Below are 26429 nucleotides of genomic sequence, written 5' to 3' on the forward strand. Positions count from 1 at the left end.
TGGGTGATCTCTATGTACCTAATTAGATTGTATTAATAAGATGAAATGGGCATGATTTGCTAATGTACACTTATGTACTTTTAAAAATCTCACTTTGGTATAGTGATTTTGATTCTTACTTTGTCATGTCCTGTGAATGATTTTGTAAATCATTATTGATGCTACTAATAAAAGCATTCATGATGTTACCATTTTTAACATACTGAGTTTAAAGTCTTAATTTCAAAGATATTTGTATTTATTTTTCACTGTAAAAATGAAGTACAGCAGTGTGGAAATAAGGTTCAGGTGAAGTGGGAATTAATAACTTTAATTTGAATGGGATTATTTGCCATTTTAAAGAACTACTTGAAACTTAAATTCATTCTTACACAAGACTATGAAGGGAAGCTGGCAGAATGAATTGTAGTCTGCTTCTGAAAATGAATGTGAACTAATTATTGGGTCATTTCAAATCAGTAGATGCAAATGAATCTCCATAGGCTTTCTTTGTGATTGCAAACTAAAGCAACTGTAATAGATATCCTATATAGTGAGAGAAAATTTAGAAAGTAAAGAGAAATGCTTATCTGGAATTATGGCATGTACATATAGTATATGTCATACTGCTCTACAGATGTACAGTAGAGTGTGTAGTTGAGTAGACTATGGTCTAGTAGAGCGTATCTGCGAGTTTTTATAGAAAATACCCTTCAAAAATTCCTCTCCCGTTGACATTGCTGACAAGTCTACTATTAGAATTTATCACAAAAGAAGTATCTTTCCTCTTTATAGAAAACACATATCACTCACTCAGGTGGCATAGGCTGTAATCAGTTCTTCACAGAGTACCTTCAAAGCTCGACCATGTCTGTTATAGCTAGGAGGGATCAGGACGATGGGAAAATTAGAGAAGAAAGAGAATTATGTGCTGGGTGATACTGGGGAAATTCAGGAGAGAGGGGTGAGCAACAGAAGTGGGAAGGGGCTGAGTACAAAAGACCAAGTTCTTTATCATTGCCCCCAACTCTTCTTCCAGCAAATAATGTTAAACTTGGAGATTAGATGATGCTGGGCTAGATCACCTCTTGGTACATTTGAAATATACTGAGTGCTTTCTTAAAATATTTTCCAAGTAAGAACTTGAATATAGACTGTGCTTACAGTTTACAGATTTGTCCTTTTAAACGTACAGATTCTATAAAAGGCAGTAATTTGTATGAGTGATTAAAAAGTCCCATGTGGCTTCTTTATAGAAAAATAAAATGTATTGTTAATTACCCAAACATGCAGAGTTCTGATCTAAAACAGAACAAAATTTCATGCCGATAAATTCAACTGTGAATGTAAATGAAGTGACATAAGGTAGTAATTAGCCACAACTTTTGCAATTGCCAGACCAATCTAATCTACTTAAACAAAACAAAATGTTCTTCAAGAGTTCTGCCTATAGATAAATCTTTTATACAATGCAAGATGTCTTATAATGAAGTAGAAGTTATTTAAGGTAAAGTCAACTTTATTCAACCTTGAACTGTTTATTTCTGTCATACACAGATTAAATCAGCAGATTTTTATTGAATATCTACCACATATCAGGCACTGTCTTAGGTTTTCTCCCTGATATTAAGGAGCTTCCCTTTTAATTTGGCTAACCATAAGCCAGAATGATTAGAAGAATAAAAATTATTTATAGTTTATGTTAGACCATTTTCTCATGTTGTGGACATTTTTTTTTAACTTAGTGTAATCATCTGGCAAATTTTCTTTACTTTGTTTGCACCAAAGGAGAATTTTTGAGATGAAGATGTGTATCTCTTTATATTCATTTTGTACATAAAGTGAGTCCTTGTGAAAACTCTAGATTGAAAGGCTGTTCTCTGCCAGGCACTCTTCTAAGCATAATGATAATTAGAAAAATTGATCAGAAGCAGATCCTGACCCGAAGGCATAGTTGATGGTAGGGGACAGAACAGTGACAGAGAATGAAACAGAACCAGCTGTACAGTAGGCTTTGTGCCAGTCTCTCTAATAGATGAGACAGATCTGTGTGTGTGTGTGTGTGTGTGTGTGTGTGTAGTGTAGCAGTCATATTGCCCTAATATATGTGTGTGTAAAATTTTATATTTTCTTTCTTTTTAAAATTTTATTTGTTTATTTATTTAGTTTTGGCTGCTTGGGCTGAAGGGCACATGGGCCTCAGTAGCTGGGGCTCGCAGGCTCTAAAGCATAGGCTCAGTAGCTGTGGCAAACGGGCTTAGTTGCCCTGCGATGTGTATGGTCCTCCCAGAACAGGGATGGAACCTGTATCTTGCATTGGCAGGCAGATTCTTAACCACTGGATCATGAGGGAAGTCTGAAAAATTTTATATTTTCAATTTTCTGTTTCTCCCCCCAAATTAAAAACTATGCTTGTCTTAATACCTTTCTTCTCTAGCTCAAAGTGTGGAAATAGCCTCTGGTAAGCATTCCCTAAAATCCAGGCCTTCGTCATATTTTAGATGATTACATGCCTGGTATTTTCTAGTCTCTATCTTATCTAGAGGCTTCCTAAAATTATGTAACTTGGAATGGCAATAGAAAAATAATGTATGAATGTGTTAGAAATCCCCTGTAGAATAATGGACAGCTTGTGTCTGAGAGGATACACAGATTTCTGAAATAAATATTGCATGAATATAAGATATAAATGTTGAAACCTGAGAACTTAACAGTAAGAGAAATTCATTAAATATTTTAATTACTGATACTTTGATTTATGCTATACCAAAGCATCAACTGTTTGGGACACAAATAATGATAAATACTTCCCAAATTTGAGAGACAGTTGTTGTTTCATTCCTGTTTTGGTGATGTAAAAATGAAAACATAAAGATCACATGGCTTTTCCACCTGATGAGTTTTTAGTTTAAGTGAAAGGGGTCCATGCTTGCTGACCGGGCACATCACCACGGGTCACCACTGTGGGCTGTGCGGTGCTTAGTCACTCAGTCATATCCGACTCTTTGCAACCCCATGGACTGTAGCCCTCCAGGTTCCACTGTTCATGGGGATTCTCCAGGCAAGAATACTGGAGTGGGTTGCCATGCCGTCCTCCAGGGAATCATGCCAACACAGGGATCGAACCCATGTCTCCCACATTGCAGGTGGATTCTTTACCATCTGAGCCACCAGGGAAGCCCAAGAACACTGGAGTGGGTAGCCTTTCCCTTCTGCAGGAGATCTTCCCAACCCAGGAATTGAACCGGCGTCTCCTGCATTGCAGGTGGATTCTTTACCAGCTGAGCTACCAGGGAAGCCCACTGTGGTCTATGGAACAATAAAAATTAGAAACAGTTGGAGTTAAAAGATTAATAGAGGAATTTATTAACCTTGATTTTTTTTGGACAGGCCTATTGTATATGTCTTTGGCTTTGCTTTGTAGTTACCAACTGACAAGTGGATACAAGCCTGCCCCAATGGACCTGAGCTTTATCAAACTCACCCCATCTCAGGAGGCTATGGTGGACAAGTTGGCGGAAAACGCTCATAACGTGTGGGCTCGGGATCGAATTCGACAGGGCTGGACCTACGGCATCCAACAGGTATGTGGGACCTTTGCTCTACAGCACATGCTCTGAGATTGACTTAAAGTGGGGACTATTATGATTTGTAACAGAAGAGATTAAATAATGACTATATTGAAACTTACATCATATAGATATCTTTAATGTACATATGCATTGAAACACTTGTTTATTGCTGGACTCAAGAAGTCAGACCTCCTCAAGTCTGGTTTTTATCATGAGGCACCCAGTGAATGTTTCCAGACCAATGATTTATAATGTGGTTTTATGACATTTCTCTGAGATTGTTTTTTGGACAAGTATGTAAAATATGATAATATCAAGATAAATTAATAATAAAAGAGGTCCGTAATTTCACATTTAATGCCTCAGATGAATTTCATAATCCAGATTTTTTGAATGGTGGTAAAATGAGGTTGTTCCATAGTGCCCTCAGCAGAGCAGCGGACTATGTATAAACTATTTTTTGTTCAGCAATGTAGACTCTTTAGCAGTGTAGCAGTGTAGCTTAGTTTCGGATAGGCAATGGCACCCCACTCCAGTACTCTTGCCTGGAAAATCCTATGGATGGAGGAGCCTGGAAGGCTGCAGTCCATGGGGTTGCTAAAAATTGCATATGACTGAGCGACTTCACTTTCACTTTTCACTTTCATGCATTGGAGAAGGGAATGGCAACCCACTCTAGTGTTCTTACCTGCAGAATCCCAGGGACAGCGGAGCCTGGTGGGCTGCCATTTATGGGGTCACACGACTGAAGTGATTTAACAGCAGTGTAGCTTAGTTTTTAAAAAAAAAATTCTTTTTCTAGATTTCAGAATCATGGATCTCTATTTTTTAAATTTTTTTAAAAATTTTATTTGTGGCTGCTCTGGGACTTTGCCGCCGTGCCTGGGCTTTCCATGCTTATGATGAGCGGGTGCTGTCCTCCAGTTTCAGTGTGCAAGCTTCTCACTGCAGTGACTTCTTTTGTTGTGGACTACTCTGCTCTAGAGGCGCAGACTCCAGCGGTTGTGATGTGCAGGCTTAGTTATCTTGTGGCATGTGGGATCTTCCCAGACCAGGGATCAAACCCATGTTCCCTGCACTGGCATGCACATTCTTATCCGCCGGCCCACCAGGCAAGTCCATGGATCTCTATTAATGGCCACACTCGTGAGAATAACTAACAGTCCCTGGGTCTGTATGGGGATAGCAAAACAGAGCAAACTTTAGCCTGTCTCTTAGTGACTGTGTGACCTTGGAGTGGCTACTTAAATTCTCTGTGCCACTGTTTCCTCACTAAATTATTGAATTTCAGGCAAGAACATTGGAGTGGGTTGCCATTTCCTTCTCCAGTGCATGAAAGTGAAAAGTGAAGTCACTCAGTCATGTCCGACCCTTCGCGACCCCCTGGACTGCAGCTTACCAGGCTCCTCCGCCCATGGGATTTTCCAGGCAAGAGTACTGGAGTGGGGTGCCATTGCCTTCTCTGGAGAAAGGCTTAGCACCTAACAAATAGTACAGAAAACTATTATTATTAAATGGCAGTCACTATGTCTAGAGTTTTATGTGTGTTTTCTTACAATGATTCCGTGAAGGATGAAAAATTTTTATTCGCCATTCACACATGTTACACAGGGAACTTGAAAGCAGTTTGTCCAGTGCTGCTCAGGTGGCAGAACCAGGCTGGGAATCAGTCCTTTTGCGTCCGGAGCTCAAATTCTCCTCCTCTTGTCACCGTGCTTCTTGGCAGCTCATGGTGGGCAGTACCTCTACTTAAAGCTTTTCAGGACTAAACTGGATTGTTACTTAACAGCAGGATAAAGACTAAATGTTGGTTTGATATTTCCAAAATTCTTCTTAGCCCACAACTTTTGTCATTTCACAGGCTAAAGAAAACTGCATAGCCTTGATTTACTTCATAAAATAAGCTATTCTTGTATTGAATTCAAGTTGGGGTGTGTGCGTGTGTGTGTGTGTGTGTCTGTGTCTGTGTGTGCGTGTGTTTGTGTGTGTGTGTGTGTGTGTGTGTGTGTGAGAACCTCAGCCATATGCCACAGGGGGATTGGGGGGTCCTCACTGTTTTTTTGCCAAAGGAGTACTCCCTTGCCTTGCAGACCACATGAGTCTGTGGGACAAACCAGGACCCCTCTGTTCTCCATCTCTTCCTTGTGCAGGTGGATCTTCCTTCTAAAAGCACTGAGTTCTGTCTGAGTTGGCCAAAGCTCTCTTTGGATCTTTCTCCACCCTTTCTCCCAGCTTCCACCCCATTCCCCACTGACAGAACACAGTTTTGTTGGGTTATCTGAATGAGCATTGTCTTTAATTTTTCATCACCCTCTGTTTAAAATAATCTGGTTCAGCATGGGATTGTAAACTCCTTGAGAGCAGGCGTTCGCTTGAATTTCTTCTGTGTTTGCAGCACACTAGATTTCAAGCACTCATGTGCATGGAAACCCCTGGAGCAGCTTCTTTGTATAATCAGATCCCCAGAACACCATGTCCAGAAAGTGTGATTCATCAGAGGCCTGTTAATTTTTCTCTAGGAAAAGCTGGGGGGCAGCAACCATTTTGAAAGGGAGGGGTGCTGGGTAATGTGGTGTAAAGCTGTTTATGGTGCTTATTTTTTGGGGGGTGGCTTTAGAGTGGCATTACCCAATAAGCAACCCAGATGACTTGAACCCTGGTCTAAATGGTCAGGTCTTCAGTATAAGGTATTTACTGCAGATTTTCTAGAGAAGGGGAAGAAGAAATTGAGAAATAGTTTTCCTTGTTTCTCCCCAGCCAGAACAAATGCTGTCCACCAAATAGCTTATATTTTTTGGAGAATGTTTGGGAATATATACAGCCTCCAAATTGCTCTTCATGCTAAGATAAATTGAGATTGAATATGCCTCCTGGTGGAGATGGCAATGGCACCCCACTCCAGTACTCTTGTCTGGAAAATCCCATGGATGGTGAAGCCTGGTGGGCTGCAGTCCATGGGGTCGCTAAAACTCGGACATGACTGAGCGACTTGACTTTCGCTTTTCACTTTCATGCATTGGAGAAGGAAATGGCAACCCACTCCAGTGTTCTTGCCTGGAGAATCCCAGGGACGGGGGAGCCTGGTAGGCTGCCGTCTATGGGGTTACACAGAATCGGACACGACTGAAGCGACTTAGCAGCAGCATGCCTCCTGGAATATGGAAAGTTTGATAAAATATGAAGCAGTGAATGAATGCAAAGAAGTAATTTCTTAAGTGTTAGAAAGACTTGCAGTCTTGGGGCATCTCCACTGCCCAGATTTTGTATTTACTCTTAAATTATGTATCCTTTTGTTAAGATGGTAAGATAGCCTGTCTTATTGCTTGGTCCCTGCCGTTTTAATCATGCTTTAAACTTGGAGCCTTTTATAAAAGACAAATTGTGAGGTTTACATTTCTTTTCATACTCCCGCTACTACCAGGTTCATCAGTTGATGGAGTCAGAATAATATTTTTTTAAGCTATTTATGGTCATGAGGTGGCCATCCACACACTGACTTTTCTCTGAGGAAGGGACAGCAGCCTTGTGTTGTACATTGACTTAAAAGTCAGAGAGATGATGGTTACTAATTAGGCTCTTTTTGTAACAAAGACCTGTCGGTCAACTTGGCAAGGAAATGGTAGGTTCTCTTAATTTAGCCCATTGCCTTTTGATCTTGACAGGTGGATGATGGTTATTGAGATCATTAAAGTTGGCTTCTGTTATTGCTGTTATTTTTACATTTTCTTTTCATGGAGAGAGCCTAATTTGCATTGATCAGTGACTCACTTGATAGATTCTTCATACTGGGAGTATTTCACTAACTCCTCCAACCTGGAAAGACAAAGGGAAAGTAGAAGGCACAGTATCTACCTTCAGACACTTTGTATTTTGATGTATTTGGTGGCTGTGCCATTTCCAAATACTGTTGCTTGTCCTTTGATGATCACATACCTTATTTTTTTTTCCTTCCTATAGGATGTAAAGAACAGAAGAAACCCTCGGCTTGTTCCCTATGCCCTTCTAGATGACCGAACTAAGAAATCCAATAAGGATAGCCTCCGTGAGGCTGTACGCACACTGCTGGGATATGGCTACAACCTGGAGGCACCTGATCAAGATCATGGTATTTCCATTTCACTTTCTTCTCCTCTCATTGCAAAACCACATTGTAAATTCTTTAAAGCCAAATGCATGAATAAAAGGGAGTGTGAGATGAGAGTCCTTTATTTGAAGTATGTGACTGAGGCCAGGAGTTTAGGGAACTTTTGTCCTGAAGGACACTTAAAGGACTAGGTCATCTCTCAGCAGAGGGACTCAAGACCTTGGTGATTCTGCAGAGGGGGAGAAATGAGTTTACCTTCTCGAAGAGTCTGAGGATACCGTTAATTCTGTGATTCTGATATTGTCCCTCAATCCCACTCACCTCACCAGCTCTCTTTCAGAAGAGCTGATTTTAGTTGTTGATGGGAGAACAGTAAGTCCTCTGCATGTGAATCCTTAAGTTGCGAACTTTCAAAGTTGCGAATGTGGGTTCACATGTCCAATCATGTCAGGCCCGAGTGACGCTGCAGCTTGCCCCCCGTCTCCTATTACTGACGATCCTTCGGCTCCAGCATTTCTACCTCCTCTCCCTCCCTGAGCAGTGACTTTTGTTGCCTGTTCGCTTGATGCCAACCCCTATATCCAGCCGTTGTACTGCACTATTGTAATTTTCAAAGTTCTGTAACGTAAGGGTAAAAATCTTTTCTTTATTTTTTGTGTTTATTTTTATGTATTATTTGTGTGAAAAGTATTCTAAACCTATTACAATACTATATAGCTGACTGTGTTACTTAAGCGCCTAGGCTAATTTTGTGGAACTTACGAACAAATTAAACTTGTCAAGATGTTTTCAGAATGGAGCTCATTCATATGTGGGGAACTTACTGTAAATCTAGGATGACGAGCTAGTGTTTTCTAAATCTTCATTATTTAGACTCTCGCATTTAGGCCATAGTAATTAATTAGTGCAATATTTTGCTTTAAGGAAAACACTCTAGAACAGACACTCAATAAATGTGTTGAATATATGGATTTTTAAAGGGTTTATGAAGAACACATTTCCTTTGAATAATACCTTTTAAGAATATGGCTTAAGATAGTCAACCCCTTAATCATTTGCCCCTGTGGTTTGAGTTGTGTTAATATCCATATTTTAAAATTGCCAAAAATGACATGAGTTGTATGTTTCATTGCAGTGCCTATATTTCTTGGTAGAAAAGTCTTAAGATCTAGGCCAAATATTCTCTAATGACTAATATTTTTAGTGTATTATCTCTGCATAGAAATTCAACCTTAAATAGTAATGATTGCTAATATTTATATAATGTTACTATGTGTAACAAGGGAATATTTATATATGGTTATCATGTGTCGTTGTTCAGTTGCCCAGGCATGTCCGACTCTCTGACTGCATGGACTGCCGCACACCAGGCCTCCCTGTCACTCACCCTCTCCCAGAGTTTGTCCAAGTTCAGTGGTGATGCCATCCAGCCATCTCATCCTCTGATGGCTCTTCTCCTTCTGCCCTCAATCTTTCCCAGTATCAGGGACTTTTCCAGAGAGTCAGCTGTTTGCATCAGGTGGCCAAAATACTGGAGCATCAGCTTCAGCATCAGTCTTTCCAATGAGTATTCAGGGTTGATTTCCCTTACAATTGACTGGTTTCATCTCCTTGTTGTCCAATGGATTCTCAGGAGTCTTCTCCAGCACCATATTTTGAAGGTGTCGATTCTTTGGCACTCTGCCTTTTTCATACTCCAGCTCTCAGAACTGTATGTGAACACTGGGAAGACCATAGCCTTGATTCTGTGGACTTTTGTTGGCAGGGTAATGTCTCTGCTTTACAACACACTGTCTACGTCTGTCATAGCTTTTCTGCCGAGAAGCAATCGTCTTCTGATTTCATGGCTGCAGTCCCATCCACAGTGGTTTTAGAGCCCAAGAAGAGGAAATCTGTCACTACTTCCACCTTTCCCCCTTTCCCCTCTATTTGCCATGAAGTGATGGGTCTGGATACCATCTTCTTAGTTTTCTTAATATTTAGTTTTAAGCCATCTCTTTCACTCTCCTCCTTCACCCTCATCTAGAGGCTCTTTAGTTCCTCTTCTCTTTCTACCATTAAAAGTATCATCTGCATATCTGAGGTTGTTGACATTTCTCCTAGCAATCTTGATTCCAGCTTGTTATTCATCCAGCTTGGTGTTTCACATGATGTACTCTGCATATAAGTTAAATAAGCAGGGTGATGATATATAGCCTTGATGTACTCCTTTTGCAATTTGGAACCAATCTGTTGTTCTATGTCCAGTTCTAACTGTTGCTTCTTGTCTTATGTACAGGCTTCTTAAGAGATAGGTAAGGTGGTCTGGTATTCCCGTTCTTTTAAGAATTTTCCAGTTTGCTATGATCCACCCAAAGGCTTTATTGTAGTTAATGAAGCAGAAGTAGAATTTTTTTGGAATTCCCTTGGTTATTTTATGGTTCAGCGGATGTTGGCAATTTGATCTCTGGTTCCTCTGCCTTTTCTCAATCCAGCTTATACATCTGGAAGTTCTCAGTTCATGAGCTTCTGAAACCTAGCCTGAAGGATTTTGAGCATGACCTTGTTAGCATGTGAAATAAGTTCAATTGTGTGGTAGTTTGAACATCCTTTGGCATTGCCTTTCTTTGCGATTGGAATGAAAACTGACCTTTTCCAGTCCCGTGGCCACTACTGAGTTTTCCAAATTTGCTGGCGTATTGAATGCAGCACTTTAACTGCACTGTCTTTTAGGATTTGAAATAGCTCAGCTGGAACTCCATCCTCCACTAGCTTTACTTGTAGTAATGCTTCTCTTAAGGCCCACTTGACCACACACTCCGAGATGTCTGGCTCTAGGTGAGTGACCACACCATTGTGGTTATCTAGATCATTACGACACTTTTTTTTTTACAGTTCTTCTGTGTATTCTTGCCACCTCTTCTTAATTTCTTCTGCTTCTGTTAGGTCCTTGCCGTTTCTGCCCTTTATTGTGGCCATCTTTGCATGAAATGTTCCCTTGGTATCTCCAGTTTTCTTGGAGAGATCTCTAGTCTTTCCCATTGTATTGTTTTTTCTCTATTTCTTTGCATTGTTCATTTAAGAAGGCTTTCTTATCTCTCCTTGCTATTCTCTGGAACTCTACATTCAGTTGGATCTTTCCCTTTTCCCTCTGCCTTTTTCTTCTCTTCTTTTCTCAACTATTTGTAAGGCCTCCTCAGACAACCGCTTTACCTTATTGCACTTCTTTTTCTTGGGGGTGGTTTTGGTCACCGTCTCCTGTACAGTGTTGCAATCTTCCATCCATAGTTCTTCAGGCACTCCATAACCCTTTGAATCTGTTTATCACCCCCATTGTATAATCATAAGGGATTTGATTTAGGTCATACCTGAATGGCCTAGTGCTTTCCCCTACTTTCTTCAATTTAAGTCTTAATTTTGCAATAAGGAGCTGATAATCTGAGCCAGTCAGCTCCGGTATAGAGCTGTTTTGACTAACTATAGACAGAACTTCCTCATTTTCAGTTGCAAAGAATGTAGTTAATCTGAGCAGTATTGACCATCTGGTGATGTCCATGTGTAGAGTTCTCTCTTTAGTTGTTGGAAGAGGATATTTGCTATGACCAGCATGTTTTTTTGGCAAAAAGATAAATTATTGTCATTTGTTGGTTATACTCTCAGACATTTATGTATATTCCCAATAGATTCAAGGAATTCTATTCAAGGGAATCCCAATCTATTCCCAATAATCGATTCAAGGGATTACAGAGTGCCTGAAGAACTATGGATGGGAGTGTGTAACACTGTACAGGAGGTGGTAACCAAAATCATCCTCAAGAAAAAGGAATGCAGTAAGGCAAAGTGGTTGTCTGAGGAAGACTTACAAATACCCACTCATGAATTATTATGAGTAAACTCTCATAATTGCAAGTGTCTTTGTCTTACATCTTTTTAGTGACTGTGGTATCCTATGGAGAACTTAAGTCATTAGTAATAGTGTTAAGAGCTTCTACTTTCAAAAATCTACAAACCTTTGTTTTTAATAGAAATTTATTTATTTTAATTGGAGGTTCATTACTTTACAATATAGTATTGTTTTTGCTATACATCAACATGAATCTGCCGCTGGTATACACGTGTTCCCCATCCTGAACCCCCCTCCTTCCTCCCTCCCCATACCATCCCTCTGGGTCGTCTCAGTGCACCAGCCCCAAGCATCCAGTATCATGCGTCGAACCTGGACTGGCAATTCATTTCTTACATGATAGTATACATGTTTCAATGCCATTCTCCCAAATCATCCCACCCTCACCCTCTCCCACAGAGTCTTAAAGTCTGTTCTATACATCTGTGTCTCTTTTGCTGTCTCGCATACAGGGTTATCATTACCATCTTTCTGAATTCCATATATATGTGTTAGTATACTGTATTGGTGTTTTTCTTTCTGGCTTACTTCACTCTGTATAATAGGTTCCAGTTTCATCCACCTCATTAGAACTGCTTCAAATGTATTCTTTCCAATGGCTGAGTAATACTCCATTGTGTATGTGTACCACAGCTTTCTTATCCATTCATCTGCTGATGGACATCTAGGTTGCTTCCATGTCCTGGCTATTATAAACAGTGCTGCAACGAACATTGGGGTACATGTGTCTCTTTAAATTCTGGTTTCCGCGGTGTGTATGCCCAGCAGTGGGACGACCTATTAAATTCACTCTTTAATGAACAGTTGGATATATTAAGGACACACATATTCATTAAGAATGCCTGTGATAGTATACCATTTTCCAGTATTTTCTATACTTTAAAAATATTTGATTCAACTACTCTATTAAGTATAAACCTAATATGCATACAACAGGTATCTGGCAAGTGTACAATAGTCATAGATGTTTTTGAGCCTCTTTCTAACTGTGTATTTTCTTACCTTTGTGTCTCCCTAGATAGTATTAGATAGGAGAGATGACAATCTATATCTTTTCTGCTGGAAAAATTTTATAATGATGATAGTAAAGGTCCAGTGAAAAAAAAATCATCCATGGTTTTAAAGCCTGACACAGCAACCACTTGATATCCTCCAATTTTATTTTTATTCCTTTCTACATGAATATTTATATTTTGGCTATCTAGACGCTTAGTAGTGTGTTCTCCACTTTCTTCCCCAACTCTGCTTTATTTTAAACATTTTTGGAATTTATTTACCCTACATTTGTATGTATTTCCTATACCATTACTTTTCTGATATTCATTGAAAATTATATAGAGCACTGCCAATGTTAAGCTGACTCAGTTCTTAAGTTACACATGACAGCCAGCTAATTAAAGAGAAAACAGTAAAGAAACAAACCCACTACAGCTCAGAGAAATGATTAATCGTGGCTGTAACAATAACTTTGAGTTTTCAAGGAATTAGTTAATTGCAGGCAGTATTCAGGGAGGAGAGTACATTTTACCCTATATAAGGAAACATGCAGTATATGCTAGAGAAAAATAATGATGATTATATTTATAGACATTAATAATTATGGGCATAAATTATGTCAGATACATCTGATACATTCATGTGTAGTGAGAACTATATTAAGGAGGATGCTGGATAAGATGTTGTTCTGATAACATACATATTTACATACATATTATTTACAAGTGTAATATAATCTTGCTTAACACATCAGTGAAGCAGTGTGTTAGTAAGTTATGCTTCCCTTTCTTGTGACTTATACGAATTTCAAGAAGGAAGAAAAGCAGCTTCAGTTCAGTTCAGTTCAGTCGGTCAGTCGTGTCTGACTCTGTGACCCCATGGACTGCAGCACGCCAGGCTTCCCTGTCCATCACCAGCTCCCAGAGCTTGCTCAGTCTCTTGTCCATCAAATCAGTGATGCCATCTTTGGGTTTCATCTTACTTTCATATTCCAGATCATCCTCATTTCCATTTGATTTTAATATGTAGTTATTGAACATCTACTATGCTTATATTCAACAATGAATGAAAAAGTTTTGCCCACAGGTAGATTTCATTATAGGCAGGGAAGGTAGACTAAATTTTTCACACTTTTGTGTGATGTAAGCATTAATCCCCAAGTATCCCAGCAGTGGTTTAACTGAGCTGTCAGAAAAATCTTAAAGAGATGTATTGGTTATCTACTGCTGTGTAACAAATCCCTCCCTAAAATTTAATGGCTTAAACCAACAAACATTTGTTGATCTCAAAGTTTCTATCTTTTAGGGATTTGTGAATGGATTCATTTGGCTTCCCAGATGACGCTAGTGGTAAAGAACTCACTTGCCAATGCAGGAGACACAAGAGGCATGGGTTTGATACCTGGGTTAGGAAGATCCCCTGGAGGTGGGCATGCAACCCACTCCAGTATTCTTGCCTGGAGAGTCCCATGGACAGGATCCTGGAAGGCTATAGTCCATAGGGTCACAAAGAGTCAGACGTGACTGAAGCGACTTAGCCCGCACACACAAGTGGATTAGTCAGGTGATTCTGGATCATGGTGGCTCAGATGGTAAAGCATCTGCCTACAATGCGGGAGACCCAGGTTCAATCCCTGGGTTGGGAAGATCCCCTGGAGGTGGGCATGGCAACCCACTCCAGTACTCTTGCCTGGAAAATCCCATGGACACAGGAGCATGGTAGGCTACAGTCCACGGGGTCACAAAGAGTCGGACACGACTGAGCGACTTCATTTCTGGATCATGGCCTCTCTTGAGGTTTGTGTCAAGTCCACCAGGGCTGCGGTCATCTGAAGACTTCAGTGGGGCTGAGGGGTTTGCTGCTAAGACAGTTCAATTGCATAATTGTTGATTAAAGGACTCAGATTTTCTCTGTGTATTGGCAAGAGATCCAAGTTCCTTGTCATGAAGACCTCCTCACAGAGATACTTCCTTCACGTAGCAGCTGGCTTCCCCCAGAGTGAGTAATCTAAGAGATAGTGCAAGAAAGAAGCCTCACTGCTCATTGCACTGACTTCTACCATATTCTGTTTGTTGGAAGTGAGTCACTCAATGCATCTCACACTTAAGCCCACAGTTTTTTAGAGAAGTGTGACAAAATATTTGGAGATGTGTTCTCAAACCATCTACTTAGAAGAATCAGTAGGAATCAGTCAGGTTCATTTGTTCAGACAGAGGAATAGTGTGTGAAGGCTTGGCAGTCCAGGAAAGACTGCACCTGGGAACTTTCAGTTGGTTTTGCATGGCTGAGTATCAAGTAGAGTTTGAGAAGTAGAAGGAAATGAAGGAGAGAAGGCAGAGACTGAAACAGAAGGTTTTTCTGCTTAAAGAATCACTCCATTTCTCTTTGGAGAATGGGCTGAATGTGGACAAACTGAAAGGTAGGGACAGCAGTGTGGTGTTGGTGAGGAGTGTTTTGACACTCCCGAACTTTTTCTGGCCTGAACTTAACCAGTACTGTGCATAGAAAGAATAGGACAGACTCATTTGACATTTGGAAATAGAATCAGTAGAAAGATGAAGGAGGTGTCTGGAATGGTTTTGGAACAGTCAGAGATGGGAAATTGGAGAGATTCTGAGTTTGGAATTTCATTTTGAGTTGTGTTTGAGACAACTATACACAGCAACCAAGACTCAGTTTACACACACACACACATACACGTTTGTGTGTGTGTGTGTGTGTGTGTGCAGCTGAGACTATTGCTAGAGAGAAAGAGAGGATTACATTTTTCCTTTTTTTAAATAGGAGAAATTTAGACATTTTTAAGAAGCGCTTTCTGGTTCTAAGAAAAAGAACCAGTGGAAAGGAGAGGTTGAAAATAAAGGAGAGGAACTTGATGAAGCATGATATGAAGATGATTAGGGGTGGGGAAATGAAATTTACAACACAGATAAAAGATTTGGCCTTACATAAGAAGAACACATGCACCGCTAAGCTTGATGGCGGAGCAGTCAGGATTTAAAAAATGCAGTAAACTATGTTACGGAAAATCAGGAAGAAGCTGGGGAAATTGTTACTGTTCATTGTTAGACTTTTCTGTTGAAATATTAAGTGAGGCTGTTTGCTAAGAGAGAAAAGTGAGAGAGTGACGCTGTGTGTTCAAGCCTTGGAGAGACCAATAAAGAGTTTCTGAATATAGAATTCTGGTTGAGTTTCCCTTCAGCACTGTGTATATTCATCCCGTTGCCTTCTGGTCGCCATGTTTTCAGATGAGACAGCAGCTGTTACTCGTATGAAGGGCCTTTGTATGTGATGTGCTGCTGCTTTCTTGGTGCTTCCAAGATCCTCTCTTTGTCTTTCAGTAGTTTGACTATGATGTGCATTGTGTGTTTCTTTGAGTTTATCTTGCTTGGATTTTGTTGAGCTTCTTGTATCTGTAAATTAATTTTATTCACCAAAGTTGGAACATGTTTTGTCAGTATTTAAGTATTCTTTCTGCCTCTTTCTCTCCTCTCCTGAGATTTTCATTATGTGTACATTGTTAGGCTTGCTGCATCTGGCAGGTCTGTAAGACTCTGCTTATTTTTCTTCTTCTTTTTTTTTCCCCCTGCTTTACATACTTAATAATCTCAGTGGATCTTTATTCAGATTCATTGATTCTTTCTTCTTCAAGCTCAAACCTGTTGTTTTGCCCCTCTAGAGAATTTTTAATTTCAGTCATTATAATTTTTAACTCCAGAGTCTATTTTTAAAGTAATTTCAGTCTCTATTTATAATCTCTATTTGGTAAGACATTTTTCTCATACTTGCCTTTAGTTCTTTAGACAAGGTTTCTTTTAATTTTTTGGATATATTTGAAATAGCTAGTTTAACATTTTTGTCTAAAAGTCCAGTATCTGGGATTCCTCAGTGACAGTTTCTATTGACTCTTCCCCTCCGTATATATAAAACATACTCTGCTATTTGCATGTCTCACTATTTTTGTTGAAAGTTGAACATTTTGAACAATAAAACGAGGCAGCTCTGGATTCTCCCTTCCTCCAGGATTTGTTACCATGTTTGTTGTAATTGTTGTCACAGTTGTTGTTACTTATTTGTTTAATGAATGTTCTTAACTTGTTCTGTAGAGTTTATTCTGTTTATCATGTGTGGCCACTGAAACCCATGGAACATACATAAGAAAGACTCATTTTCCATGTCTGAGTTCGTGTGTCTGAGTTCGCTGTTAGAGATCAAAATACTAAGTAGGGATTGGTGGTAGAAAGAGCATTCTTGCCAGAGGGGGAAGTGTACCTGATGTAATTGAATACAGAAAGAGATGAGGGAAAATTGATTATCAAGTTAGGCTAAGATACAGAGTGTAAGTGGGGAGAGAACAGCAATAGTTGGAAATAGAAGGATTAGGCTATAAAATATGGAATATTTTGAAAGCCCCAGCTAAGAAGTATGGTAAATTTGTATGAGAAATTCTAGCCTCAGAAAGTTTTAAAGCGAAAGTTTGATTTGTGGTTAGAGTGTTCAGTAGCAGTACTATGACGACAGTGGAAAGGAACAGATTGGAGGGGGAGAGTGCTTGGATAGAGAGACCAGTTGCGAGGCTTTTGGAAACATGTGATCTTCAGAAGGATGGTGAAAAATGGAAATGAAAAGATAGATGTGAGATGGTTTGTGGAATGAAGCAAAATGTCTGGTGATCACGAAGATAAGATTTAAAACTTCAGTTTGTAATTGGCTATACTGTTTCGCTGACATCAGAAAAATTAACAGCATTTTTTTTTAACTTTAAACTTTTTATTTTGTACTGGGTTATAGCCAGTTAACAATGTTGTGGTAGTTTCTGATGAACAGCAAAGAGACTCAACCATACATTTTCATGTATCCATTCTTCAAACTCCCCTCCCATGCAGGCTGCCACATAACATTGAGTAGAGTTCCATGTGCTATACAGTAGGTCCTTGTTGGTTATGCATTTTGAATATAGAGTATGTAGCTTACCTTAGGGCCTGATATTTTTGTTAAAATTGGATCTGTTGTTGTTAAGTCATGCAGCCGTGTTCATCTCTTTGCGACCCCAGGGACTGCAGCACACCAGGTCTCCCTGTCCCTCACCATCTCCCAAAGCTTGCCCAAGTTTATTACATCAGTGATGCCGTCCACTAATCTCATTCTCTGGCACCCTCTTCTCCTTCTGCCCTCAGTCTTTCTCAGCACCAGGGACTTGTTCAATGAGTTGGCTGTTTGCATCAGATGACCAGAATATTGGACCTTATGTAATTCATCAGGGTTATAATTTATTTTCTGTTAGTCAGTAGAATGCTGATTTATGTATTCCAGGATGAATATGAACTCAGTGTTGAAATTGTGCTATCTTTGGAGAATTGTCCTAAATAATATTTTAAGATATTTGGAAAAGTCATCTATGCTTATTCATTAAAAGGTTTTATAATTGCTTACTTATCAGTTCAGTTCAGTCGTTCAGTCGTGTCCGACTCTTTGTGACCCCATGAATTGCAGTGCGCCAGGCCTCCCTGTCCATCACCAGCTCCTGGAGTTCACTCAAATATCACTTTAGATCTAAAGGATTCTAGATAAGTGTAAAATTTTCAAGAGACTAGCCTGCCTTCCCGGAGAAGGCAATGGCATCCCACTCCAGTACTCTTGCCTGGAATATCCCATGGACAGAGGAGCCTGGTAGGCTGCAGTCCATGGGGTCATGAAGAGTCAGACATGACTGAGTGACTTCACTTTCCCTTTTCACTTTCAGGCGTTGGAGAAGGAAATGGCAACCCACTCCAGTGTTCTTGCCTGGAGAATCCCAGGGAAGGGGGAGCCTGGTGGGCTGCCGTCTCTGGGGTTGCACAGAGTCAGACACGACTGAATCGACTTAGCAGCAGCCTGCCTTCCAGCTTATTATAAATAACGGATACTTTTAATCTATAGTTAGATCTTGACTGCCCTCTAGTGGTAAGCGTCTCTTGGTGTATGGCTTAGATGCAGTGAGTGTAGCTATTGTAGGTCCTATTTGAATGGTCGTTGGTGTTTGCCTTCTTGATGGTAGGATCTCTGGGGTACAAGGAACACAGTATATTATCAGACCTTGCCCTTAATCTTAAAGTGGTTTTTAAAGGCCTAAATCCTGAATTTTTTCTTTGAGTAGCCCTGATAGAGTGCGATGGGAATTTATCCGCTGTTCAGTTTTTAAAATGTCAATTACTATTGCACTTATTATAACTGTATAAAAATCATTTATGTAACATACTTACATGAGCTAGACATATACAAATATAGAGTGTTTAAATTCAAGCAAAGAATAACAATTGCATGTTTGGAGAAAAGTTCTGTATTTTAACAGTGATGCTGCTGGTTACCTATTTGGCAGCGTTCCTGTGTCCAGGGCTCAAGAGAGTCTTTGTTCTTAGATTCAATTCAGCAGGTACTTATAGGGCCTACTTTTGTGTTCAGCTGCTTAATGTTTTAGGATATGCAACAGAAATTTGTTGCAGATTGCCTGGGTATTTTTTTTTTTTTAATGTCTGTGGATTCAGATTTCCACTTAGTGACTTTATCAAGAAACAGAATCCTGATCTGTTTCTTCTTTAAACCGTGATTGCAAGCTACTCTATAGTAATGTAAGAAAATTAGAATATAAACTGAGCCTCGTGGACATTTGGAGGAAAATCCGTGAAGCGCGCAAGTCCTTTGCATGATATCTATGAACAGCATGTTCACTTCAAGTTCAGTTGAATGCCATCAATGAGTGTAAGAATAGTGCACCAATTATGACCCAGAAATTCCACTCCTGATGTATATATCTGAAAGAATAAAAATAATAACTCAAAAAGATACAAGCACCCCAATGTTCCTAACAGCATTATTTACAGTAGCCCAGATGTGGAAGCAACTTAGGGGCTTCCCTTGTGGGTCAGCTGGTGAAGAATCTGCCTGCAGTGTGGAAGCAACTTAAGTGTCCCTGTTGACTCAGACGGTAAAGAATCTGCCTGCAGTGCAGGAGACCCAGGTTCAATCCCTGGGTTGGGAAGATCCCCTGGAGAAGGGATTGGCTACCCACTCCAGTATTCTTGGTAGAGAATTCCATGGACAGAAGGGCCTGGTGGGCTACAGTCCATGGGAGCACAAAGAGTCTGACAAGGCTGAGCAACTAAGTGTCCATCAACACATGAGTGGATAAAGAAGGTATGGTATAGACATGCAATGGTATATTACTCATAAAAAGAAGAAAATTTTAACATTTACAGCAACATGGATGCATTTGAAGGGCATTATACTAAGGGAAATGAGTCAGAAAGACATGCACTGTATGGTATCACATATGTGTGGATCGTAGTGAATTCTGGAGAACTCTTAAAGAAATGTGAGTAACAGAGTGCCTTACCTGTCTCCTGAGAAACCTCTCTGTGGGTCAAGAAGCAACAGTGAGAACTGGACATGGAACAACAGACTGGTTCCACACTGGGGAGGGAGTACAACAAGGGTGTAAGTTGTCACCCTGCTTATTTACCTTCTATGCAGAGTACATCATGCAAAATGCCAGGCTGGATGAATCACAAGCTGGAATCAAGACTGCAAGGAGAAATATCAATAACCTCAGATATGCAGATGACACCACCCTTACAGCAGAAAGTGAAGAAGAACTAAAGAGCCTCTTGATGAGGGTAGAATAGGAGAGTGAAAAAACTGACTTAAAACTCAGCATTCAAAAAACTAAAATCATGGCATCTGGTCCCATCACTTTATGGCAAGTAGAAAAGTGGAAGCAGTGACAGATTTTATTTTGTTGGGCTGCGGAATCTCTGTGGACAGTGACTACAGCCATGAAATCAAAAGACATTTGCTTCTTGGATGTCTGTGACAAACCTGGACAACATATTAAAAAGCAGAAATGTCACTTTGACAACAGAAGTTCAGAAAGTCAAAGCTATGATTTTTCCAGTTTAGTTCAGTTCAGTCACTCAGTCGTGTCCGACTCTTTGCGACCTCATGAATCGCAGCACGCCAGGCCTCCCTGTCTATCACCAGCTCCTGGAGTTCACTCAGACTCGCGTCCATCGAGTCAGTGATGCCATCCAGCCATCTCATCCTCTGTCGTCCCCTTGTCCTCCTGTCCCCAATCCCTCCCAGCATCAGAGTCTTTTCCAATGAGTCATCTCTTCTCATGAGGTGGCCAAAGTACTGGAGCTTCAGCTTTAGCATCATTCCTTCCAAAGAAATCCCAGGGCTGATCTCCTTCAGAATGGACTGGTTGGATCTCCTTGCCAGTCCAAGGGACTCTCAAGAGCCTTCTCCAACACCACAGTTCAAAAGCATCAATTCTTTGGCGCTCTGCCTTCTTCACAGTCCAACTCTCATATCCATACATGACTACTGGAAAAACCATAGCCTTGACTAGAAGGACCTTAGTCGGCAAAGTAATGTCTCTGCTTGATTTTTCCAATAGTCATGTGTTAATGTGAGAGTTGGACCATAAAGAAAGATGAGTGCCAAAGAATTGATGTTTTTGAACTGTGTTGCTGGAGATCCAACCAGTCCATCCTAAAGGAAATCAGCCCTAGCTGTTCATTAGAAGGACTGTTGCTAAAGCTGAAGTTCCGATACTTTGGCCACCTGATGCAAACAGTTGGGTCACCAGAAAAGACTCTGATGCTGGGAGAGATTGAAGGCAGAAGGACAAAGGGACAGCAGAGGATGAAATGCTTAGATGATGTTGTGTCACAAATTCAATAGACATGATTCTGAGCAAACTCCGGAGATATGGAGGACAGAGGAGCCTGGCGTACCATACACAGTCCATGGGGTCACAGAGTCGAACATAATTTAGCAACTGAACAACAGCAAATGTCTGGAATCTGAAAAAATAAAACAAAGTAGTGAATATATTTAAGAAAAAGAAATATGCTCACAGAAGTAGAGAGGAAAGTAGTAGTTACTAGTGGAAAGAGAGAAGGCGGGAGGAGCAAGGTGTAGGGGTAGGTGATTAAGAGGTACAGACTACTATGTATCAAATAAGGTACAATGATATTTTGCACAACACAGGTAATAGAGCCCATTTTTTATAATTATAAATGGGGTAAAACCTTTAAAATTGTGAATCACTGTCGTGCATATGTACAGTGTTGTACATCAACTATACTTCAATAAGAAAAAGAACAGTACAGCAGCTTGAGGTCAAGGAGAAAAATGCCAGGATGAACAAAGTCTTCATCATTGCCTCTTACTGACCCGGATCTTCTTTATAGTCCCTCTATTTTTATTACCGTTATTAGTAGGGAAGATTAATGATGAATCCTAATATCCAGAGAAATTTGCAGTAGGATTTTAAGGAAATTATGTAGTGGTTATATTTCTGTATCAGATTTCCCAATGTATTTGTACTTAAACTAATGTTAAAATTTATTTGGCTCTTTGAGCACATTTTGCATTTTGTGGAGTCTGATATCCTGGAAACTTAAAATAGGAAAAAGGACCCATGAATTTTTCAGTAATTTAGATTTCTAAAAAATGGAATATTCCATACTTAGGAAATTGGGAATTTAATCTGTTAGTCCACATGAGAATGTAATAAGTATGATTGTATTTACAAATGTCAGCATCACTAAAAATAAGGATAAATATGTTGAGGGCATTTTATTTTCCTGACACGTAATCTCCCAAGGTTCGTGTAGTTCCTTGATCGTATTCTGTACCTCTGTGACGCATTTCAGGAAGATTACAAGCATGACTTAAAGAAACAATGGATTGGTGTTCTGTTTTGGGGGAGACACTGACTGGAAATATGTCGTTTCCTATTTTTTTTTTTTTAGTACCATGACATTTAGAATTATCTCTGAATAGTAAATTTTCTTGTCCTTGAAAAGTTGTTTACTATTCAATCTTTCAAAAATCATTCAGTTTTTAAATAATAGATGTGAGAAATTTTTACCCTTTACCAACAAGGTAAAGGTGAAGGTTTTTCTCATTCAAGTCCCTTTCCACTCCTAACTTGAATGTATCAAAAGCAAACCTTTTCTTTTCAGAGAAGGTTGTACATGCTGTCTGCTCTATAGAGTAGTATAAATGCCTCATTTTTAAACTCAAAGCTATGGTTTTTCCAGTAATCATATATGGATGTGAAAGTTGGACTATAAAAAAAGCTGAGTGCAGAATTGATGCTTTTGAACTGTGGTGTTGGAGAAGACTCTTGAGAGTCCCTTGGACTGCAAAGAGATCCAGCTAGTCCTTTTCAAAGGACTGAATATTCATTGGAAGGACTGATGTTGAAGCTGAAACTCCAATCCTTTCGCCACCTGATGCAAAGAGCTGACTCATTTGAAAAGACTCTGATGCTGGGAAAGATTGAGGGCAGGAGGAGAAGGGGATGACAGAGGATGAGATGGCTGGATGGCATCACTGACTCAATGGACGTGAGTTTGGGTAAACTCCAGGATTTGGTGATGGACAGGGAGGTCTGATGTGCTGCAGTCCATGGGGTCTCAAAGAGTTGGACATGACTGAGCGACTGACCTGAATGCATCTATTTTTTCAGGAAGATATTTGAGTGTCTTGCATGATACGAGTGTGTGACTTTTGAGGCTTCACTGTTGGATACAGGAGATTTGCCTGGAGCAGACTAGGCTGTTAGGTGTGAGCACGTGTGTGTATGTACTTGAGGTGAAAAAACAAAATATTGTTTATTCAGAAATTTAACACAGCTTTTAAAAGGTTTATCAGATATAGTTCCTCTGTATCCCCTATAATCACATAATCAGCAAAAAGCAATAACTGATCCTTTCATTAAACCAGCCCCTATTATGGGCTAGAACCTCTTTAGTCCATTTTTCTTTTCTTCAATATAAGCTTAAATTGTTAAAGATGATCTAACTGTGTGTTAATTGGCAACCTTTAGAGCTTATCTTGAGTGTTTTTGTTTATTTAGCCATATCAATAGTTAAGTTCTTATTAAACTTTTATTAGTTATAAGGTCTTTCCTAACTTGAGAACAGGTGAGAACTAATATGTAGCTGGTATCTGCTAATTCCGTGTCAGCTGCTGGAGGAAGAGTGGAAAGAACACAGTTTGTGGCATTTGGCAGCTCCCAGATTCTGCTGTTTGTTAGTTGTGAGATGTAGGTCAAGTCACGTAAATTCCCTCCTCTGTATTTAACCCTGGTCTTCACAGAGCTGACCATACCCTTTGATATCTGTTCAGGGGACCGGTGTCCGCATGCATGTGAATTCCTAGAGGGTGACGATCTTAAAGCTATCCTGGCTCCAGGTTCCCTGGTCTGAAGTTTTTACTGGCACATCCATGTCATGTACATCTCATTTCCTACAGATGTTTTTTTTTTTCCCTTCACACAGCGCTAATCCTGATGTTGGACTTGACCCTTTGGTTGTTTCCTCAAATCTCTTAAACACAGCTTTGGTATGTGTAGCACATTACAGTGAGGGTGTAGATTAGGGGAAGACTTAATGCACTTAGCCATCCTGTCTGTGAAATTTATCAATGGTTACTGTTCTCTGTGAATGTTGATCTCTTTCTTCTTGTTTTCTCTTTCCTCCTCACTTCCTGGCTGATTCTTCCCTCTTTTCTCCAACCCATCTCTCTCTCTCTCTTTCTTTCTTTCTTTTTTAATCGAAGTATAATTGCTTTTCAATGTTGTGTTAGTTATGCTGAACAGTGAAGCCAGTAAGCTATATGTTTACATATGACACCCCCATCCCACCCCCTAGGTCATCACAGAGCATCGTGCTGACCTCCTTGTGCGATACAGCAGCTTCCCACTAGCTGCCAGTTTTATCCATAGTAGTGTGTATATATGGCAGTGTTACTCTCCTCATTCCTTCCAGCCTCCTCTTCTCCCACCATGCCCACCTCTTTTATTGTCTTCTGCCCATTCATGCCCTTACGTGCATCTCATTTGCCACTACCATTTTGCTTTCCATTACCAAATCACCAAGTGTTTGGTAAACTTTTTTCCAAAGGAAAAAAAAAATCTTAACATCATCTGCTCTTACAGAATTAGTGACATTTAACCACCAGTGCCTCCAAATGCAGGCCTTTTGTATACTTTGCACTTGACCCAGCTAGTTCCATCTGATATGAAAACACTTTGTTACATGTGAATCAAGATGAGAAGGTGTCATTAGCGTTGTTCCTGTAAGTTACGTGGTATCTGTCCTCCTCTTTCAATTTCCCATTCAGTGATCACCAGAACCCCTTTACATTCACAGCTGCCAGAGCTGAAGTGTGCAGCGGCACAGGAGAGAGGTTCCGCATCTTCCGTGCTGAGAAAACGTATGCTGTGAAGGCTGGAAGGTGGTATTTTGAATTTGAGGCGATCACTTCTGGAGACATGCGAGTTGGCTGGAGCAGGCCAGGGTGTCAACCTGATCAGGAGCTTGGCTCAGATGAACGTGCCTTTGCTTTTGATGGCTTCAAGGTGAGTGCGCTTTGCTGGGCGCCAGACACAGGAGTTTGTAGGTTCCTGCCTTTGTAGGCTACTGTGCACTAAAGCATCCGCGTGCTGTGAGCCCCACACTGCCTCCCCGCATCTCCACTCGTTTTCCTTTTGATGGTCCAGCTTCCCAGGTGGCTCTGGGGTAAAGAATCTGCCTGCCAATGAGAAGATGTGGGTTCAATCCCTGGGTTGGGAAGATCCCCTGGAGGAGAAAATGGGGACCCTTTCCTGTATCATTGGCTGGGCAACCCCATGTACAGAGGAGCCTGGCAGACTACAGTACTTGGGGTCACAAAGTGTCGAACACCAACTGAATACACACACACGTAATATTAATATTGTGCTTTCCTGAACCCAAACTCAGAATATAGTTTCTAGGAGAACTTCTGTCTGTAGTCTCAAAACGTTTTGAGACATTTTGAGACCTCTCACCCTGTGAAAATTCAAGACTATTCAAAGTTTAAGAAGTAAAATATTGTCTATCATATAAAAAGGGTGAATCATCCTCATCTATCAAAAGCATTAAAACTCTATATGCTAATGCAAAATATATCCATTTGACATAGCAAGTCCATTATCCTCAAGCAATAATTAATGATAGATATAAACATTTAATAGCCACAGTCATGCTGTTTGTTGTTTATAATCACCAAAAGTTTCCATTTTCAGTGTTATGAGTAATTTTAATTTTTTCAGTTTGATGAAAGCTGGTAAGTTTCTTCTTTTTTGGTACATTGTTTATTTGTACATTATATAAACATTGAATGTTTACTTTTTCTGTATAAAATATTTTAAAATTAAAAATATTTATATATGAACATAACCACACTAGAATAGTAATAGTCAGTTTTGGTTGATAAAATTATTGATATTTTATTCTTTTATCTTATTTTAATTTGCTAATTTTTTTTCAGTAAATTTATATTCCTTTGGAGGGAGCTTTTTTCCTAATTAAAGAAAAAAATTAAAATAAATCAGCAATTGTGAAGATATTTGACATTTGGGTAGCCAGGTGTGTGTCTAGGAAAGCCTTTTTGTACTAGAAATCAGTATTGTGTCTTCTAGGGCAACTGACCCACTTTGTTCTGAAATGTTACATTTCTTGAGTCCTATTTTCTATATCAGATAGATAGAAAAATTTAACACCTTTTGGTACCTAATTTGGTTAAATAAATTTTTAAAAAGTACAGTGTGTTATACTTCAGGAAAATCATTGTTTTGCATTGGTGAATATATTCTGTTATATATCAGTTTACAATGAAGATGATACATTAGGGAAAAACAAAAAGATTTATCTGATAAAATACTATAATTTTGTATCTGCAAATCATTGTAATATACTTACAGATTCAAAGGTCACATTTATCAAGACCATGTTTCAAATGTATTTATGAGATTTTGCCTGTGTTATAGATAAAGCAGTGTTGACATATATGTACATGATTTTTGGCTTATTATTTCAGTAAATATCTAAAGAATGTA

At 39.7% G+C, this 26429-nt stretch overlaps 1 protein-coding gene across 1 annotated transcript in view; it reads left to right on the forward strand.

Moving 5' to 3' along the window:
- The window catches only part of RYR2 (ryanodine receptor 2), an 809907-nt gene that overhangs the window by 501104 nt on the left and 282374 nt on the right, over positions 1-26429 (forward strand). Inside the window, exons 26-28 of the mRNA XM_069571617.1 lie at positions 3404-3563; positions 7509-7656; positions 24721-24929. Of these exons, the coding sequence (XP_069427718.1) occupies positions 3404-3563; positions 7509-7656; positions 24721-24929 (517 nt within the window). The remainder of the gene's footprint in view (positions 1-3403; positions 3564-7508; positions 7657-24720; positions 24930-26429) is intronic.

Source organism: Ovis canadensis, chromosome 25 (genome assembly GCF_042477335.2).
Source record: "Ovis canadensis isolate MfBH-ARS-UI-01 breed Bighorn chromosome 25, ARS-UI_OviCan_v2, whole genome shotgun sequence".
Lineage (NCBI taxonomy): Eukaryota > Metazoa > Chordata > Mammalia > Artiodactyla > Bovidae > Ovis > Ovis canadensis.